At 37.2% G+C, this 19,756-nt stretch overlaps 1 protein-coding gene across 3 annotated transcripts in view; it reads left to right on the top strand.

Moving 5' to 3' along the window:
* REL (REL proto-oncogene, NF-kB subunit) overlaps positions 1 to 8,372 on the top strand; it is a 43,409-nt gene extending 35,037 nt beyond the window's left edge. For 2 of the 3 annotated variants that reach the window (XM_010377509.2, XM_030920539.1), the window contains exons 5-10: positions 2,007 to 2,147; positions 3,367 to 3,471; positions 3,570 to 3,782; positions 4,593 to 4,661; positions 5,117 to 5,185; positions 6,618 to 8,372. In XM_010377509.2, coding sequence (XP_010375811.1) covers positions 2,007 to 2,147; positions 3,367 to 3,471; positions 3,570 to 3,782; positions 4,593 to 4,661; positions 5,117 to 5,185; positions 6,618 to 7,393 — 1,373 coding nt within the window. In that variant the 3' untranslated portion in view covers positions 7,394 to 8,372. The remainder of the gene's footprint in view (positions 1 to 2,006; positions 2,148 to 3,366; positions 3,472 to 3,569; positions 3,783 to 4,592; positions 4,662 to 5,116; positions 5,186 to 6,617) is intronic. The other variant, XM_010377526.2, reaches the window with a different exon arrangement.
* Positions 8,373 to 19,756: the final 11,384 nt, after the last annotated feature.

Raw genomic sequence — 19,756 nt, 5'->3', positions numbered from 1 at the left:
CTTTTTTTCTTTTTCTTTTTTTGGCTCACTACAAACTCCGCCTCCCGGGTTCACCATTCTCCTGCCTCACCCTCCTGAGTAGCTGGGATTATAGACGCCTGCCACCACACCCGGCTAATTTTTTGTATTTTTAGTAGGGGCGGGGTTTCACCGTGTTAGCCAGGGTGTTCTCGATCTCCTGACCTCATGATCCGCCCACCTCGGCCTCTCAAAGTACTGGGAATACAGGCGTGAGCCACCAGCCTGGCCAGTTTGTTCTCTTTTATTGCTGAGTTTATTCTATTGTAGGACTATACCACAGTTGGTTTATCCATTGACAGAGTTCACATAGGTTTTTTTTAACTTATCAGGAACATCTAGCTACAAATTTATCTTTTTTGCATATTGATTACTCATCTTTGCAACTGATAGACACTAATATCTTGAATGCTACATTTATAATGCTATAAAAATGGGTTTTGAAGAGGTAGCTCTCATATTGCCTACACAATAGTGCCGGTAGAGTATGCTGCTGTAACCCAAGCGTTGGTATCATAACATTTTGACCTTTCAGTTGTACAGAGTACAGATTTTTTTTATGCACTCTTTCAAAGGTTAGGCTAAGAATGCTAATACTGGGATACTTCTAAATGTTGTGATAGCTACGTAGACTGTCAGTGTCATTAAATAAAAACAGTACAAAATACATTATCATTTTTATTAGTTATTGCCTGTAAAATAAGGAATTTGGGCTTAACTGTGTTTCTAAATTTAGTGTTTCAGAATTTAATACTTTGCAAAGTAAAATTGTTGTGTAAATAATGTGCATGTCATGCTTTTTAAAAATATGACTTATTGCTTTAGCTTATGGCATTTGAAAAGGCAATATTTTCTTTTGGAACTGGATTTCTGGTTCAAATATTAATTTAACAAACTATTATACTATATTCTGTCATGAGCTTTTCTAGTTTTATAGAACTGTAAAATTTTTAATTAAAAAAATTTTTAAGCAAAACAAATTTACACATAAAATTTCTTATGGAAACTAGCTATCTTACTTTTTTTGTTTCTTGGTATTTCATCCTTAAAATGTTGATCCACATTTTAGTAGATATTCTTGTTTATGTCATTTTTATGTATAACATATGTACAATTTTCTAATAGAGTTCAATTTTTAAAAGCATAGGCTCTAAATTTAATGACTTGAGTTCACATTTCCACCTTGCCACTGTGAAACTTTGGGCAAGTAATTCCTCTCTTTAAAATCAGTTCCAGGCCAGGCTCAGTGGCTCACGCCTGTAAACCCAATACTTTGGGAGGCCAAGGTAGGTGGATCACTTGAGCCTAGGAGTTCGTGACCACCCTGGGCAACATAGTGAAACCCCATCTCTACAAAAAAATAGAAAAATTAGCTGGGCGTGGTGGCATGTGCCTGTAGTCCCAGCTACTCAGGAGGCTGAGATGGGAAGATCACTTGAGCCTGGGAGGCAGAGGTTGGGGTGAGGCAAAATTGCATCATTGCACTCCAGCCTGGGCAACAGAGTGAGACCCCCATCTCAAAAAAGCTAATTAAATTCAGTTCCTCATTTGTAAAATGAGGATGAAAGTAATTCTTTTACAGATTTAGGAGATAATTTACAGAGTCCTTAATACAGCACCTGGACCAAATACATGTTTGTAGAATGAATGGGTAAATGCCATTCTTTGTTGTGTACAAACCTGCAACTCTTTTTTAAAACTTTGATTTGTTATTAATGTCAACTTGGGATTATCCCCAGGTGAGGGGATAGTTACTTCCTGAACATGGCTATAATTTATCAAATACTGTTTGATAGTGACTACTTGATAAGAATGATACAAGGCATTCTTTGTATACTATCCTATTTGTATTCGTACAGATTTGGATGCTATTCAAGGTTATTGGCTATAATGGGCAGGGAGGAGGACCTAGCAGGACTTTAGGTCTATGTGACTATTACATTCTTAAATTTTTTTTTTTTTTTTTTTTTTTTTTTTTTACTATTCAGTCCCTGAAAAACAGCTGAATGATATTGAAGATTGTGACCTCAATGTGGTGAGACTATGTTTTCAAGTTTTCCTCCCTGATGAACATGGTAATTTGACGACTGCTCTTCCTCCTGTTGTCTCAAACCCAATTTATGATAACCGTAAGTACTTCATTTTCTTACATTTGTAGTCTTGTTTTTTTGTAATGGTTTAAGTCTTAAAAGTATTTTGGTAATTAGAAAAACAATATATTCATGATAGGAAAACTTCCAGGCATTACAGAAATATATAACAGAAAGGAAATCTTCTCTAATCTCATCCTCCAGGGATAATCACTATCCTTAGGTGCATATTTTACCAGTTTTTTCTTCCTATATATACATAACTACATTGTCATCATCATCATTTTTGACACAGTACAATTTTGGCAACTTAAAATCATAAGTGATGATTGTTTTAAAAACTTTCTTCTTACCATATATCTTGAACATTTTCCTTTCAATCACCTTATTCTTTTCAGTAGCAGCATATTTTATTATGTAGTTATATCATAATTTTATTAATTACCCTCTTACAAGACATTTGGTTTCTTTCTTTTCTCATTTTTTCTTTTTGGCCTAGCAAACTGTACTGCAATATATTTTCTTGTATATGTTTTTATTTTATTGGTTTTTTTTTTTTTTTTTTTTTGGAGATAGGGTCTCACTCTGTCACCCAAGCTGGAGTGCAGTGGTGTAATCATGGCTCACTGCATGGCAAATGCTGGATCAAAGGATATGGATATATCTCATTTTAAAAGATTATGAAACTTTCCCCCAAAATACTGTGTGTGTGTGTGTGTGTGTACATAGACTTATATATACGTCCACCAATGGTGTATGGCCATACCTGTTTTATGTGTAGAAGGATAGAGAGATGTAGGGCTATAAAGGTAGATCAGAGTATCCTTATCATGTAGAGCTTTAAATGCCAGGAATAATTATATAATCTTATGGCCACATAATAGGAAGCATGAAAGTTGTATTGCCATAGGGAAATGTATTGCCATAGGGAAAATTGTATTGCCATAGAGATGTGGTCATGATTTATGAAGATTAATCTGGTGACAGTGCATAGGATTGACTGGCAGAATCAGAATTTAGAAGCAGGGAGATGTAATTAGAGAATATGTCATTACCTAGAAATGAACCCACAAAGTCTGAAGTAAAGCAGTTAGAAAGGAAGTGGACAGATACAGAGATGATTAATGTATTTAGTGTTCTTTACCTATACACTAAAACTTTTATTCTGTATATGGTTTTCCTCAAATTCTTCCCTGCAAAAAGGAATAAAATATTACTAAGGTAACAACTCATTTTTTTGAAAATCCTTTTTATTTAGGTGCTCCAAATACTGCAGAATTAAGGATTTGTCGTGTAAACAAGAATTGTGGAAGTGTCAGAGGAGGAGATGAAATATTTCTACTTTGCGACAAAGTTCAGAAAGGTATTTATTTATTTCATTGAATTTAGAAAAAATTTTAGATTAATAGATGCAGTTACTTTGTTTTCCCATTATTATTTTTTTGGTTTCTTATTCACTAGATGACATAGAAGTTCGTTTTGTGTTGAACGATTGGGAAGCAAAAGGCATCTTTTCACAAGCTGATGTACACCGTCAAGTAGCCATTGTTTTCAAAACTCCGCCATATTGCAAAGCCATCACAGAACCCGTAACAGTAAAAATGCAGTTGCGGAGACCTTCTGACCAGGAAGTTAGTGAATCTATGGATTTTAGATATCTGCCAGATGAAAAAGGTATGACATCTTGCTGGTAATAATTTATATATTTCTTAAAGTGGTCCTGCTAATAACATCTTCTTGTAAGATTCATTTGAGTACAGTTATGTATATTCACAATTTATGTTTCTTTTCCTGGAAGCTTTCTGTTGGGTTTTTTCTTTATGCTCTTTGCATTTCTTTGTTTTTTTTTTTTGTTTTGTTTTGTTTTTTTGTTTTTTGTTTTTCTTTGAGACAGAGTCTCACTGTCACCCAGGCTAGAGTGCAGTGGCACAATCTTAGCTCACTGCAACCTCCACCTCCCAGGTTCAAGTGATTCTCCTGCCTCAGCCTCTCGAGTAGCTGGGACTACAGGCATGTGCCACCACACCCAACTAATTTTGTATTATTTTTAGTAGAGATGGGGTTTCACCATGTTGGCCAAGCTGATCTCAAGCTCCTGAACTCAGGTGATCCACCTGCCTCAGCCTCCCAAAGTGCTGGGATTGCAGGATTGAGCCACTGCGCCCGGCCAGTTTTTCTGTTTTTTATGGAGACAGGGTTTTGCCATGTTGCTCAGGTTGGCCTCAAACTCCTGGGCTCAAGTGATCCACCTGCCTCAGCCTCCCAAAGTGCTGGGATTACTTTAAACAATTTTTTACTAAGAGAAAAATATCCTTTTCTACTGATACTACTGATTTGGGACGTATTCTATAATACTTATTTAATCCAAATTACATATGTATTTATTGAAAACATTTTCTATATGTGAATAAAATATTTGTTTATTAAAGGAGAGGAAACAATCCTATAATTTTTTGTCTGCTTTCCTGGTTTCTTTCTAATCAGATACTTATGGCAATAAAGCAAAGAAGCAAAAGACAACTCTGCTTTTCCAGAAACTGTGCCAGGATCACGGTAAGAATATTTTGGATCAATTCATATTTAAATAGGTTTTGTTTTATTTACTTTTTTCAGTTTTTCAAATTTTATTATTTTTGTTTTGTTTTTGTTTGTTTTTTGAGACAGTGTCTCTCTCTGTCACCCAGGCTGGAGTGCAGGTGGGGCAGTCTCAACTCACTGCATGCAACCTGTCCCCCCGCAGGTTCAACAGTTCTCCTGCCTCAGCCTTCCGGGTAACTGAGATTACAGGTGTGTGCCACCACACCCGGCTAATTTTTGTATTTTTAGTAGAAACGGGGTTTTGCCGTGTTGACCAGGATGGTCTTGAACTCCTGACCTGAGGTGATCCACCCACCTCGGCCTCCCAAAGTGCAGGTGGGAGCCACCATGCCCGGCCAATTTTTCAGATTTTAACTGATAATGTTATTTTTCAAATGCCATTTAATAATGGAAAAACTTTATCCTAACAGTTAATTTTCCTGAGAGACCAAGACCTGGTCTCCTCGGTTCATTTGGAGAAGGAAGATACTTCAAAAAAGGTATTTTATTTCCTATAGCATATTTCTTGTGATCAGAAGGAACAGTGCTTTGCACAATATATTGGAATTCTATTTTTAGGAATGAATAACTGCTTCTTTGAAAATTTTCTCTCCAAATTTTTCATGCTTTCAGTATAGAATAAATTAAGCATGGCTTCTGAAGGTTGTGTTAGAAACCAATCGTGTTGGACTTTATTGTTCAAGAAATTACATGTTGTTCATATGGTAGTGATTTTATTAGTTACATTGCGTTATGGAAAAAAATGTTACTGATTTGGTTAGTTACCTATTTTTATAAATAAAATTTTACTGGAACATGGCCATGAATATTTGATTAAATATTATCTCTAAACTGCTTTTTTTTTTAACACTATGGTAACAGGGTTGAATAGTTCGAGCAGAGGCTGTATATAGCTCACAAAGCCTAAAATATTTACAATCTGACTTTTTACAGAAAAAAAATTGCCAATTCCTAGTTTAGATAATTCAACCAAGGGCTAATTAGAAGTCTTTTTCCCCCATGTACATTCTTAAATCAGTGCTTTTTCCTGGTTTAGTTCATAAAGCATTTGTATAATATGTAAATAAATACAGAATTAATTTTTTCTGTGATTTTTTCTGACTGTGAATTTTATAGTCTCTTAGAGTTCTGTCGTAATATATCTTAAAAGTTATGTGTATTTTCTGGCCGGGCGCGGTGGCTCAAGCCTGTAATCCCAGCAGTTTGGGAGGCCGAGACGGGCGGATCACGAGGTCAGGAGATCGAGACCATCCTGGCTAACATGGTGAAACCCTGTCTCTACTAAAAAATACAAAAAAAACTAGCCGGGCGAGGTGGCGGGCACCTGTAGTCCCAGCTACTCCGGAGGCTGAGGCAGGAGAATGGCATAAACCCGGGAGGCGGGGCTTGCAGTGAGCTGAGATCCGGCCACTGCACTCCAGCCTGGGCGACAGAGCGAGACTCCGTCTCAAAAAAAAAAAAAAAAAAAAGTTATGTATATTTTCTTATCCCTAATGAGTGTTTTCTCCATCCTTCCATTTTCTCCTAAAAGTGGACAGTAAGAGATGATTTTGGCTATTTGGAGTCCCATTAATTGTAATTCTAATATTTATCTTTTAGTTTTCAAAAATACCTTTATAGAGCCTCAGAAACTAGATTTTCATATTTAACTGGAGTGAAATTACATATGCCAAAGTAACTTGCAAATATCATTTTATCTGTATTTGTAAAATGGTATGTATGTTACAGAATTTCATTTTGGATTCGTGTAATAATTTTAGTGCTTTTTACATTTTTTTATTTGAAATGTTACATTGGTTTCCTTGACATTTTTCTTTATATATATTTGTGTGCTTATGCAATTTTAATTTAGAAATACTTTTTATAATTTTGTTCCTTTTAATTTTGTAAAACAAATTTTTCCTCCCACAGAACCAAACTTGTTTTCTCATGATGCAGTTGTGAGAGAAATGCCTACAGGGGTTTCAAGTCAAGCAGAATCCTACTATCCCTCACCTGGGCCCATCTCAAGTGGATTGTCACATCATGCCTCAATGACACCTCTTCCTTCTTCTTCAAGCTGGTCATCAGTGGCCCACACCACCCCACGCTCAGGCAATACAAACCCACTGAGTAGTTTTTCAACAGGGACACTTCCTTCTAATTCGCAAGGTATCCCACCATTCCTGAGAATACCTATTGGGAATGATTTAAATGCTTCTAATGCTTGCATTTATAACAATGCCGATGACATAGTCGGAATGGAAGCGTCATCCATGCCACCAGCAGACTTATATGGTATTTCTGATCACAACATGCTGTCTAATTGTTCTGTGAATATGATGACAACCAGCAATGATAGCATGGGAGAGACGGATAATCCAAGACTTCTCAGCATGAATCTTGAAAACCCCTCATGTAATTCAGTGTTAGACCCAAGAGACTTGAGACAGCTCCATCAGATGTCCTCTTCCAGTATGTCGGCAGGTGCCAATTCCAATACTACTGTTTTTGTTTCACAATCAGATGCATTTGAGGGATCTGACTTCAATTGTGCAGATAACAGCATGATAAATGAGTCGGGCCCATCAAACAGTACTAATCCAAATAGTCATAGTTTTGTTCAAGATAGTCAGTATTCAGGTATTGGCAGTATGCAAAATGAGCAATTGAGTGACTCCTTTCCATATGAATTTTTTCCAGTATAACTTGCAAGATTTAAATCCTTTTAAATCTTGATACCACCTATATAGATGCAGCATTTTGTATTTGTCTAACTGGGAATATAATACTGTAATTTATACTGTATATATAATACGGACTGAGAATAATAATACTATATTTGAGAATATAAAAAACTTTTTTCAGGGAAGAATACAACTTTGGACATAGCGAATACAAAATTGGAAGCTGTCATAAAAGGACAACTCAGAGGCCAGGTGCAGGACCTCACGCCTGTAATCCTAGCACTTTGGGAGGCCGAGGCGGGTGGATCACTTGAGACCAGGAATTCGAGACCAGCCTGGCCAACATGGTGAAACCCCGTCTCTACTAAAACTACAAAAATTAGCTGAGCATGGTGGTACGCACCTGTACTGGCGGCTACTTGGCAGGCTGAGGCACAATAATTGCTTGAACCCAGGAAGCGGAGGTTGCAGTAAGCTGAGATCACACCACTGCACTCCAGCCTGGGTGACAGAGTGAGACTCTGTCTCAAAACAAAAACAAAACAAAACAAAAAAAAAACGCTTTTTTATATTTCTTTTTATAATGTTTTAATGTATTCTTAAATTTCAAGCAAATTTAAGATAAAACTTGTAATGGCTATGCCATTGAAAAACTTAATTTCTTATTTTTGAGGCCCATGGGCCAAGGTAACCCCTAAGGGGTTTTCTTAGGCTTCTTGGAGCTTCTTAGATTTGCATGTATCAAAATATCTTTAAAATGTTAAGTTGGGCAGAAGGCAGTTGAAGTGAGCTTTCAAGGTATGGGAGGTTTTCCACATTTTATACTATTTCAATCTATGCCTTAAAAGTTGCTTATGATTTTAGCTTTACACTCATATTTTTTAAGGGGAAGAAGTTTCCTTGGACCATTCTCCTTTCTTAGATGTTCTCACTCCCCGTGGTCTCATAAAACTGCCTATTTGACATCTCTATCTAGAAATCTAATTAAAGCTCACACTCAGCGTATCTGAAACTGAATTCTTGGTCTTCCCTCCCAAACTTGCTTCTCCTTCAGTCTTCCCCAACTCAGTAAATGGCAATGCCATACTTCTAGTTGCTCAGGCCAAAAACCCTGAAGTCATCCTTGATTCTTCTTTTAGATCCCATATCCAATCCATTAGCAAATCTAGTAGACCCTACCTTCACAATATATCTAAAACTGACCACCTCTTTTGACCTCTACTATTAACGCCCTATTCCAAGCCACCATCATCTCTTCCCTGGATTGAAGCTATCATCTACAAAAATTCTCCTTATATCCTTGCATCCCAACAGTCTCTTCCCCATAAAGTAGCCAGAATGATTATTTTTAAAACAAGTCAACTCCTACCATTCATCTGCTCAAAACCATCCAGTGGCTTCTCATCTCACTCAGAGCAGTCAAAGTCCTTAAAAGTTGCAGGCCTAGACTCCCTGTCCTACTTCAGGTACTACCATATCCCACCTCCTCATGCAGCTCCGGGCAACTTGGCCTCAGTGCTCCTCAGAGCATCAAGTATGCACATGCCTTGGACTTTTTGTATTCCCTCTGCCTTGAATGTTCTTCTCCCAGAAAAATGCATAGTTTACTCTTTTACATCCTTCAGGTGTCACTCCACTGTTACCTGAGCAGGTCTTCCTTGAATATATACATCAGCATTCGCTGTCCCCCCTGCTTTATGTATGTCCATAGCACTCACCATGATCTGACTTTACTAAGCATTTATTCATTTACTGTTCGTTTTCCCATACTGAAATATTAACTTTCTAAGGACAGAAATTTTTGTGCTTTATTGTTGAATCTCCAATTTGTAGAAAAATGGCTACCTTATATTAAACACTCAGTAAATATTTATTGAACATTAAAAGTATTACTAATAGAACTTTAGTTTTTGAAAGAAATAATAACTTTAATTACAAGACATATATGATTTTTGCAGTTTTACTTAGTGTGACATTGGGTTTATGAGAATCATGTACATTCAAGTCCAGGAATAATAATGGTCATCCAAATTGTTTGAAAGGAAAATAATCCCAGTGGCAAAATGATGGTAGAATTTGGGTAATCTTTTTTTTCCTTTTATGAAAGGAGATTTTATTGAAGGTAAACATCTGTTCATTGAGAATCTCTAAATCCACGTTTTGACATTGTCAAGCTCACCGTAACTACCAGATTGAGTAACACTTATAACACATTTCCTTTTCAAAGTGCAAGATTTTTAAAAGAGACTTGTCACATACTCATTTGGCTGGTCTCAAATGGTGAGCTGAATGCTGGGAAATCTCTGCTGGCTCCTTAATCAGATTTAAAATTCTCAGTGTTTCCTAGTTGTTTCTGCATGCTTTATCTGAGTTGTTGTAGCTATAACATGACACTTTATTTGCCCTTTCTGTTTCCTAACTTTTGATAATTCTGGCATTTAGAAACCTTTTACTTGTGCTTCAAAATATAGTTATATTTTAGGAGTTTTCATTTGATATGTAATTATTTATTTTGCCCTTTTATTTCTCAAAGACATTTTAAGGGTCAATTAGATCATTATATTTTATTACAGATTAAAGTTGGGCAGTAGTCTTAATTGTGATGGAATTATCATTATGCTAAGTAATTAACTTATTCAAGACCTAGTTTGTTATACAACTAGAACCTGCCCTAAATGTTGAATATCTTCTTAGCAAGAAGCAGTCTGTCATTTTACTTACACGATGTCTAACCAAACCATAACTTTACATGAATTAGTTGTTTCTGTCAAATTGAGGAATGTATGAATGCCATAAAAACAAAAATTCTCAGTTAAATGATACTGGGAAATAGGGAAGAGAGCAAGATAAGGCTTGGGGTCAGGATGGTTCAGGAAGGAAAAACAAAAAGAATTAAAGAACCTAACTGAGTACCATTAATATTCCTTAGAAATTATTATTTCAAAAGGAAATATTTCTGTATTATAAATTTTTCATGAGCAGTTGTGAAATCTCATAAGAATCATAGACTTCAGTAAAAAAGGTAGAAAATATTTTTTTATTTTTTATTTAAAAATATAAATTAAAATAAATTTTTAAAATCATAAGCACATAAATAGAACTTACCAGGGAGAAAGAAAAACCTGAAGGCACAATTTCTTTTCTGTTCAAAATATGAACCCAGGACGGCTCTAGATGGTGATGGATAGGTGGTGAGGTTTTTTTTGTTTTTTTTTTTTTTTAATACAGAATCTCATAGTTTTGGATTAATTAGCACCAATCAGTTTAAACACTGACTGTTAGAATAGCTATATGGATTTTTTTTTTTTAAACTAAATAAGCTTTGGCTACTTAGTATAAGTAGGTATAAGCAGAATTAAGGTTCTGCTACATCTGTGTTTAGAATATTCCCAATGGATTTTTCATTTTTCAGGTGCTATTTTTTGATCATAGACTTTAATTTAAAATGAATTTGGCAACATTTCTCCTCTATCTCTACATGTATTTATCCTTTCCCCTGCCCTTTTAACACCCACTTTTAGTTTCTAAGGCACTTTTCTGAACTCTACTTGTGCACTGGATCGCTCCTCCTTTCTCTCCCAGGCTGTGTTTATCCTTATATCACCACTTAGTGCTTCCTTTCTTTGTATAAACATGGTAAATGTCTTCATTAGCCTAAAAGGAAAGACCAAATAAAACCTTTCCTACCACCTGGATGCCTTTGCATCCTGACTTCTGAAATGCCTTCAGCCTCCGTTTTCTCCCTTCCCAGTTATTCCTTAGCCCAGTGATCTCTATCTTTAGCTCCTACAATTTTCTTAGGATATTCTGGGAAAGATGAGCAGAGACTGCCCATCTTGTCAAGTCTAGTGTCTTTTTATCTGTCCTCACACTGCTTGACCTATTTATAACCTTCTATACTTCCCTGTTTGGATACTCGTCTGGGTTTTCTGTGGTAGACAAGATTCCTCCCTGAGATTTATTTCCCATGAGTCTCGACCTCTCCCCTCAGTTGGTGCTATTTTTCCCCTGGATGATCTTATCAGAGCCCACAGGTTCAGTTTTCTTTCATGCTACCTGAATGCCCTGGTAAACTGGCTCCCTCTCTTCTTTACCTTCCATAATGGCATTACCATTTACCACGCCACCCAAGAAGCTTACTAGGACCTCAAAGTATTGTATTCTTTTTCTCCGTCACACTCATACTTAATCATCAAGTCCTTTTGAGCTTGTCTCCTCTTGCATCTGTCCCTTCTTCATTCCCGCTGCTTTCTTAGTAAAGGCCTTCATTCTTTTTTCCCTAGTAGTAATCTTTTCCATATGTTCCAGTTAAAATACCACGTTCTCCCTATACCTTATTACATAGTTAGCATTCCTTGAAAAAAGGCAATTCTTTCGGGCCTCCATACCTTTAACATGTTACCCACTCTGCTTCTGCTCTTCTGGAACTAGAACACTCATCCTTGAAGACTGGGCTTCTCTATGAAGGTTGGTCCTGCCTCCTTAGTTGAGGTGAAGCTTTGTACATGCCTGTATTATGGACATCCTTTTATTTAAGTGTTTGTCTCATTCATCACTGGGACTCCAGCACCCAGCATAGTCCCTAGTATACTAGTTGGTGCTGAATAAATAGTAGCTATTATTAGAGAAGGAAGGGTGGAATTGACATAGGAGCGATTATTGCAATGTATATAGAAATGATTTTTAAAGGGAAAGGTAATGATTTTCTGGCAGGAAAGCAGCAATGACAAGATTACTTAAGTCTTGTGAAATACACTTCTCTTCCTTGACCTGCTGCTTCCCTTTTTTACCACACACAGGCACGTGTACCACAGCCCTTTGAGACTGAAAGCAGCTCTATTGAGAATAGTAGTGTCAACTGTATTATATAGAAATTCTAAAGTTTTTAGGATTATTTCACAGCCCTGACCTTGCTACTTCTCTCCACTTTATGTGGCAGGTTTAATCTCAAGTCTCCCTCGTATACTTCTCAGCCTTAGCACCTAACCCTTACACAGACACTCCAGTATTGATGCAACCAATCTTGTATAACATTTTTTGAATGTCTAATGTACAAAGCCCCATGTTGGAAATTATACAGAGGTGAATAGGACAAAAACTCTTGCTCTCAAAGATGTCAGTCTTTTTCTTTGCAAGGATAACACATGTAGAGTAACATGCACAAAGGGGACTAATTTTAAATGTACAGCTTAATTAATTTTTATGTATGTTAACACCCATGTCACCACCATGTTTAGGACAATTCCAACCACCCCAGAAATTTCCTTCATGCCCCTTCCCAATCTGTACCTACACCTCTAAATCTATTTTCAATCTTAATGGCGTTTTAAATAACTGGGCCTCTCACAACCATAGTGAACAGAAACAGCTGGGTTATCAACGTCTAACCTAATACTTCAGGAAAACTTGTGATAATTTCCATGTTAAGAGAGACATGGAGCTGGACATTGGGCATGGTGGAGGGATCACGCCTGTAATCCCAGCACTTTGGGAGGCCGAGGTGGGGGGATTGCTTGAGCCCAGGAGTTCAAGACCAGCCTGGGTAATATAAGGAAAACCTGTCTCTGCAAAAAAAAAAAAAAAAAAATTAGCCTGGCATGGTGACATGTGCCTGTGGTCCCAGCTATTAGGGAGGCTGAGGTGGGAGAATCCCTTGAGCCCAGGAGGTTGAGTCTGTAGTGAGCAGCGATTATGCCACTGCACTCCAGCCTGGGCAAGACCCTGTCTCAAAAAAAAAAAAAATACTTGGAATTGGTGATCCAGGCTGCCTAATGGCATCAAATAATTTGTTATATCTTTAATTGATTTCTTGAAGGATCACCACATGCTATTAAGTAGCATGGAGAAATGGAAAGAATAGGGACTTTTTAGTCAGGTAATACCCAGCCTGCTACCTAACAGGTTGTATTGTATTAAATAAAATGGTACATAAGAAACACTGTAAATTATATAGTGTGAATCAAATATTGGGGTTTTTTTTTATTATACTTTAAGTTCTAGGGTACATGTGCACAACATGCAGGTTTGTTACATATGTATATATGTGCCATGTTGGTGTGCTGCACCTATTAACTTGTCATTTACATTAGGTATATCTCCTAATGCTATCGCTCCCCCCTCCCTGCTTCCCACAATAGGCCCCGGTATGTGATGTTCCCCTTCCTGTGTCCAAGTGTTCTCATTGTTCAATTCCCTAATTCTATGAGTGAGAACATGCGGTGTTTGGTTTTCTGTTCTTGCGATAGTTTGCTGAGAATGATGGTTTCCAGCTTCATCCATGTCCCTACAAAGGACACGAACTCATCCTTTTTTATGGCTGCATAGGATTCCATGGTGTATATGCAAATATTGTTAATAAACGAATATCTGTGTATAGCCTATGGCCCTGGTTAATCTTTAATTCAGATACTCCTTCTAGTTATCTCATACACAACAGAGTGAGAAAGATCATTATGGATTAGGTTCTTTAGTAAGAAACCTAAGATGGACTTCTCATTAGAATGACTAGTTATTGCCCAGATTTGGAGAGCCTTCTTTTGGCCTTATTTTTCCAGAAGCATTTCCTATTGATTAGTGAAGGTAAGGCCAATTTTAATGACTTCAATTCTGAAATTTTGTGACCCTTAATTTATTTGTAAAAGTTGATTATGAATTGGGAGTGGTTTGACTTTTCCTAAAAACGAATCTCATAGCTCATGAAGTTGCCACTGAAATGTTTCTCATCTGTTTTGTTTTCAGATGTTGACTATAAAAGGGGAAAAATTATAATGCTTTTTATATCACATGTAACAGAAAATGTCATGCCATTTATCATGTGTTATAAGCCCAGAAATAGGTGACTAATCAGAGATAAATGTATGGGTTGTTTGTATCCAGTTTTATGCCTTTTTTGTCTGAGACACAGTCAAATTAATATTTTAACTAATACATCTTAGCAGTGTAGTTAAGCACAAGGTTAACAGTGGGTAAGATTGAATCTCAAAAGTAATCATGTGGCCGGGCGCGGTGGCTCAAGCCTGTAATCCCAGCACTTTGGGAGGCCAAGATGGGCGGATCACGAGGTCAGGAGATCGAGACCATCCTGGCTAACACGGTGAAACCCCGTCTCTACTAAAAAATACAAAAAACTAGCCGGGCGAGGTGGCGGGCGCCTGTAGTCCCAGCTACTCCGGAGGCTGAGGCAGGAGAATGGCGTAAACCTGGGAGGCGGAGCTTGCAGTGAGCTGAGATCCGGCCACTGCACTCCAGCCTGGGCGACAAAGCGAGACTCCACCTCAAAAAAAAAAAAAAAAAAAAGTAATCATGTCTGTAATGTTTGTAATGCATGCAAAAAGCACAGACAAAACCACTCATGCCCTATTAATAAACAAAATACAGATCAAAGTTTTAAAAAGTAATCACTCTATTTATTCTAAATGTCTATGGCTTTAGGAAATACCACCTGCTAGTACTTATCTATTTAAAGATGTAGAATTTATCATCCTCTAATATTCTTATCAGTTGTTTCCACAACTTTAGTTTACTACTGGACTTTCAAAAATTTAAAGAATTACAAGTCAAATTCATTAAACACCTGTGTGTGAATAGTAATACACAGTAATTAGTACAGAATGTTGCTTCTTCAACAAATTGAGTTTTCAGGGAAATCAGCAAGTAAATGAAATATAAATTTTTGGTAAAAGTATCAAACATTCATCTTGCCCATTTTTCCTGTTAAACTTTATTATCTAATCAAAACATAGTTTTCCATAAGATGTAATAACATATAGATAAGGTTGGAATATTTGAGGATCCATTTGTGGACTTGAGTTTAATGAGTCTTCATTGGTGATACACGTGAGTTTTACTGGGTAATTAGCTGATAATGTTGGTCACCGTCTCACAGTTCAAGTAGCTTTCAGATGCCGTGGCAAGAAAAACACAAAACTTTTGGGTAACCAGCATTCTTAAATGCATGGTTTTGACCAGGTGAATCCTTTAGAAGTGATTTCTGTTTTAAAAGTATGTACTTAAAATACCTTTGGCTGTGATGAATCTAGATCCCAGCAGAATACCAAAATCCTATCTTTTTGGCTGAGTATTTGTATATGCTTAATGACTGAAATGAATTTGGAGGCACTGATGAAAGTGATTTTTTAAAGTTCTCAGGTACTGTTCAGTTATTTAATGTTAAGTTTAGTATCAAGATGCAATTGTTTTTAAAATGCCAAAATGTCGTTTATTATACAGAATATTTTATTACATTTGTAATATCTTTGTATAGAGTGATTTTTTTCTTGATAATAAATGGAAATATTCTAAAACACTTGCTGAAATTTTGTTGCCATTTAACTTTTAAAATATCAATCAGATTTTCTTCATATTTATAGCATCTTCCTAACAGGAAAAGGTAGTTCTGGTTGCTTAGAAACATTAGGCATTTTTTATGGAATGCTGTTGCTGAATATGGTTGCATATGTAACTGTCCTTTGAAATAATTTTGTAGAGTACTGAAGTGCCTTCTTTCAAGATTTTTTTCCTTTTTCCTTTTTTGGCTTAACCAACAAAAATCTGTTTTCAGAGTCCTGGAGGCCGAAAGTCCAAGATCGGGGTACTAGGATGGTTTATGCTGAGGCTCTCCTCCTGGCTTGCAGGTGGCTGCCTTCCCACCATCCTCACATGCTAGAGAGAGAGAAGGATGGAGATCTAGGGCGTCTCTTCTCTTTTTTGAGACAGAGTCTCAAAAGGCCGGAGTGTCACCCAGGCCCCCTGGGGTGCAATGACACGATCACAACTCACTGCAACTTATGCCTCCTGGGCTCAAGAGATCCTCCCGCCTCAGCCTCCCAAGTAGCTGGGACTACAGGTGCATGACACCATGCCCGGCCAATTTTTGTATTTTTTGTAGAGAGGGAGTTTCACCATGTTATCCAGGCTGGTCTCAAACTCCCGGGCTCAAGTGATCCACCCGCCTCGGCCTCCCAAAGTGCGGGATTACAAGCACGAGTCACCATAGCTGGCCTGGCCTCTTCTTAAATCCTTTTTTTAATTGACAAAACTGTATATATTAACATTTATCTTGTATAGCATGATGTTTTGAAATATGTATACATTGTAGAATGGCTAAACTGAGCTAATGAACATGTATTACTTCACATAGTTATTTTGTAGGAAGAACACTTAAGATCTACTCTTAGCAACTTTCAATATATTTGTTATTAACTATAGTCACCGTGTCATACAGTAGAACTCTTAAACTTATTCCTATAAAGCTGAAATTTTAAATCCTTTGACCGATATCTCCCCAATTCCACAACCCCTATCCCAATCCCACCTTCCCAGTTGTAGTAACCACCATTCTACCCTCTACTTCTATGAGTTCAACTATTTTAGATTCCACATATAGATGAGATCATGCAGTAATTGTCTTTCTGTGCCTGACTTATTTCACTTAACAAAATGTTCTTCAGGTTCATCCACATTGTTTCAAATGACAGCATTTCCTTTCTTATGGGTGAATAATATTTCACTGTCATATACACCACATTTTCTTCATTTATCTACTGATTGATAGACGCATAGGTTGATGCCATATCATGGCTATTGTGAATAATGCTGCAGAGACCATGGGGGTCAGATATCTCTTCAACATACTGATTTTGTTTCCTTGGGATACATATACCCAATAGTAGGATTGCTGGATCATATGGTAGTTCTATTTTAAATTTTGTTTTCTGTTTACATTCCCACCAACAGTGTGCCAAAGGTTCTCTTTACTCCGTATCCTTGCCAACACTTGTTATCTTTCATCGTTTTTGGTAATAGCCATTCTAATAGTTTTGAGGTGGTGCCTCACTGTGATTTTAAATTTGCATTTTCCTGGTAAGTGATGTTGAGCATTTGTGTGTCTTATACCTGTTGGTCATTTGTATGTCTTTTGAGAAATGTCTATTCAGGTCCTTTGCCCATTTTTTAATCAGGCTCTTTGTTTTCTTGGTATTGAATTGTTGGAGTTCCTTGTATATTTTGGATATTAACCCCTCATTAGATGTATGGCTTATAAATATCCCATTCCGTAAGTTGTCTCTTCACTCTGTTGATAGTGGCCTTTGCAGTGCAGAAGCTTTTGTTTGATATAGTCCCATTTGATTTGTCTTTTTTTTTTTTTTTTTGGTTACCTGTGCTTTTAGGGTCATATTCAAATAATTGCCCAGACCAGTGTCATGGAGCTTTTTCTCTACGTTTTCTTCTAATAGTTTACAGTTTTGGGTCTTAGATTTAGGTCACTTTGAGTTGAGTTTTTAATATGGTGTGTGATAAGGGTCTAACTTCATTCTTCTGCATGTGGAGATCCAGTTTTCCCAGCACCATTTATTAAAGAGACTGTCTTTTCACACGTTTGTAAAAAATCAGCTGGCTGTAAATATATGGATTTATTCCTGGGCTCTTCTTCCTATTCTTTTGGTTTAACTGTCTGTTTTTATGCCAGTATAAAAATGTTTTGATTACTATGGCTTTGTAGTAATTTTGAAATCAGGTAGTGTGGTATCTCTAGCTTTGTTCTTTTTGCTCAAGATTGCTTTGGTTATTCAGGGTCTCTGGTGGTTCCATATGAATTTTAGGATTGTTTTTTCTATTTCTGTGGAAAATGTCATTGGAATTTTGATAAGGATTACACTGAATCTTTAGATCACTTTGGTTAGTATGGACATTTTAGCAATATTAAGTCTTCCAATCAATGAACATGGGATATCTTTCTATTTATTTATGTCTCCAATTTCTTATATCAGTGTTTTACAGTTTTCAGTGTAGAGATCTTTTACCTTCTTGGTTAAATTTATTCCTAAGTATTTTATTTTGTGTAACACTACTGATTATTGTATATTGATATGCGTACAACCTTACTGAATTTATTAGCTCCAACAGTCTTTTTGGTGGATTCTTCCAGCTTTTCTATATATAAGATCATCATCTGTAAACAGGGACAATCTCCTTCCTTTCCAATTTGGATGTCTTTTATTTCTTTCTCTTGCCCAATTGCTCTGGCTGGGACTTCAGTTCCAGTACTATGTTAAACAGAAATGAGAGTGGAAGTCCCTGTCTAGTTCCTGATCTGAGAGGAAAAGCTTTCAGTTTTTCACTGTTGAGTATGGTGTTAGCTATGGGTTTGTTACATATGGCCTTTACTTTTGAGGTGTACTCCTTCTAATTTGTTGAGAGCTTTTATCGTGAAAGTATGTTACATTTTGTCAAATGCTTTTTCTGCATCTATTGAGATGATCATATGGTTTTTGTCTTTCATTCTGTTCATGTGGTATATTATATTTATAGATTGGCATATGTTGAACCATCTGTGAATCCCTGACATAAATATTACTTGGTCATGGTGATTAATCTTTTCAGTGTGCTGTTGAATTGGTTTATTAGTATTTTGTTGAAAATTTTTGCATCTTGACCAGGCACTGTGGCTCACACTTGTAATCTCAGCACTTTCAGGAGGTCAAGGCCTGAGGCTGGCTTGACCCGGGAGTTCGAGACCAGCCTGGGCAACATAATGGTACCCTGCCTAGACGAATAATTTTTTGTTTTTAATTAGCTGGGCATGATGGTGTGCACCTGAAGTGCCAGCTACCTCAGGAGGCTGAGGTGGAAGGATCACCTGAGTCTGAAAGGTCAAGGCCGCAGTGGGCCATGATTGCACCACTGCGCTCCATCCTGGGTAACAGAGGGAGACCCTGTCTCAGGAAAAAAAAAAAAAAAAAAAAGAAGAAGTTTTGCATCTCTGGTCATCAGAAATATTGACCTGTAGCTTTCTTTTTTCTTTTTTCTTTTTTTCCATATTTGCCACAGTCTAATTGACAAGTTTTCTTTAATAGTGTCCTTGTCTGGCTTTGGTGTCAGGGTAATGCTGGCCTTGTAAAATGAGTTTGGAAGCATTCCTTCCTCTTCAATTTTTTGGAAGCGTTTGAGAAGGGCTGGTATTCTTCCTTTTTTGAGATGGGGGTCTTGCCCTGTTGCCCAGGCTGGAGTGCAGTGGCACTATCACGGCTCACTGCAGCCTTCACCGCCTGGGCTGAATTAATTCTGCCACCTCAGCCTCCTGAGTAGTTTGGACCACCAACATGCATCACCACACCCAGCTAATTTTTTATTTTTTATAGAGACAGATTATCCCTATGTTGCCCAGGCTGGTCTCAAACTCCTGTGCTTAAGCAATCCTACCACCTCCCAAAGTGCTGGGATTACAGATGTGAGCCACCGTGCCTGGCCGTAGTTCTTTAAATGTTCGATAGTGTTCAGCAGTGAAGCTGTCAGGTTCTGGGTCTTTTATTTGATGACTTTTTTTTTTTTTTTGAGACTGAGTCTTGCTCTCTCACCAGGCTGGAGTACAGTGGCGCGATCTCG

This window comes from Rhinopithecus roxellana, chromosome 17 (genome assembly GCF_007565055.1).
Source record: "Rhinopithecus roxellana isolate Shanxi Qingling chromosome 17, ASM756505v1, whole genome shotgun sequence".
Taxonomy (NCBI): domain Eukaryota; kingdom Metazoa; phylum Chordata; class Mammalia; order Primates; family Cercopithecidae; genus Rhinopithecus; species Rhinopithecus roxellana.
The sequence above is the reverse complement of the archived record's forward strand: the minus strand, read 5'-3'. Positions and strand labels throughout refer to the sequence as shown.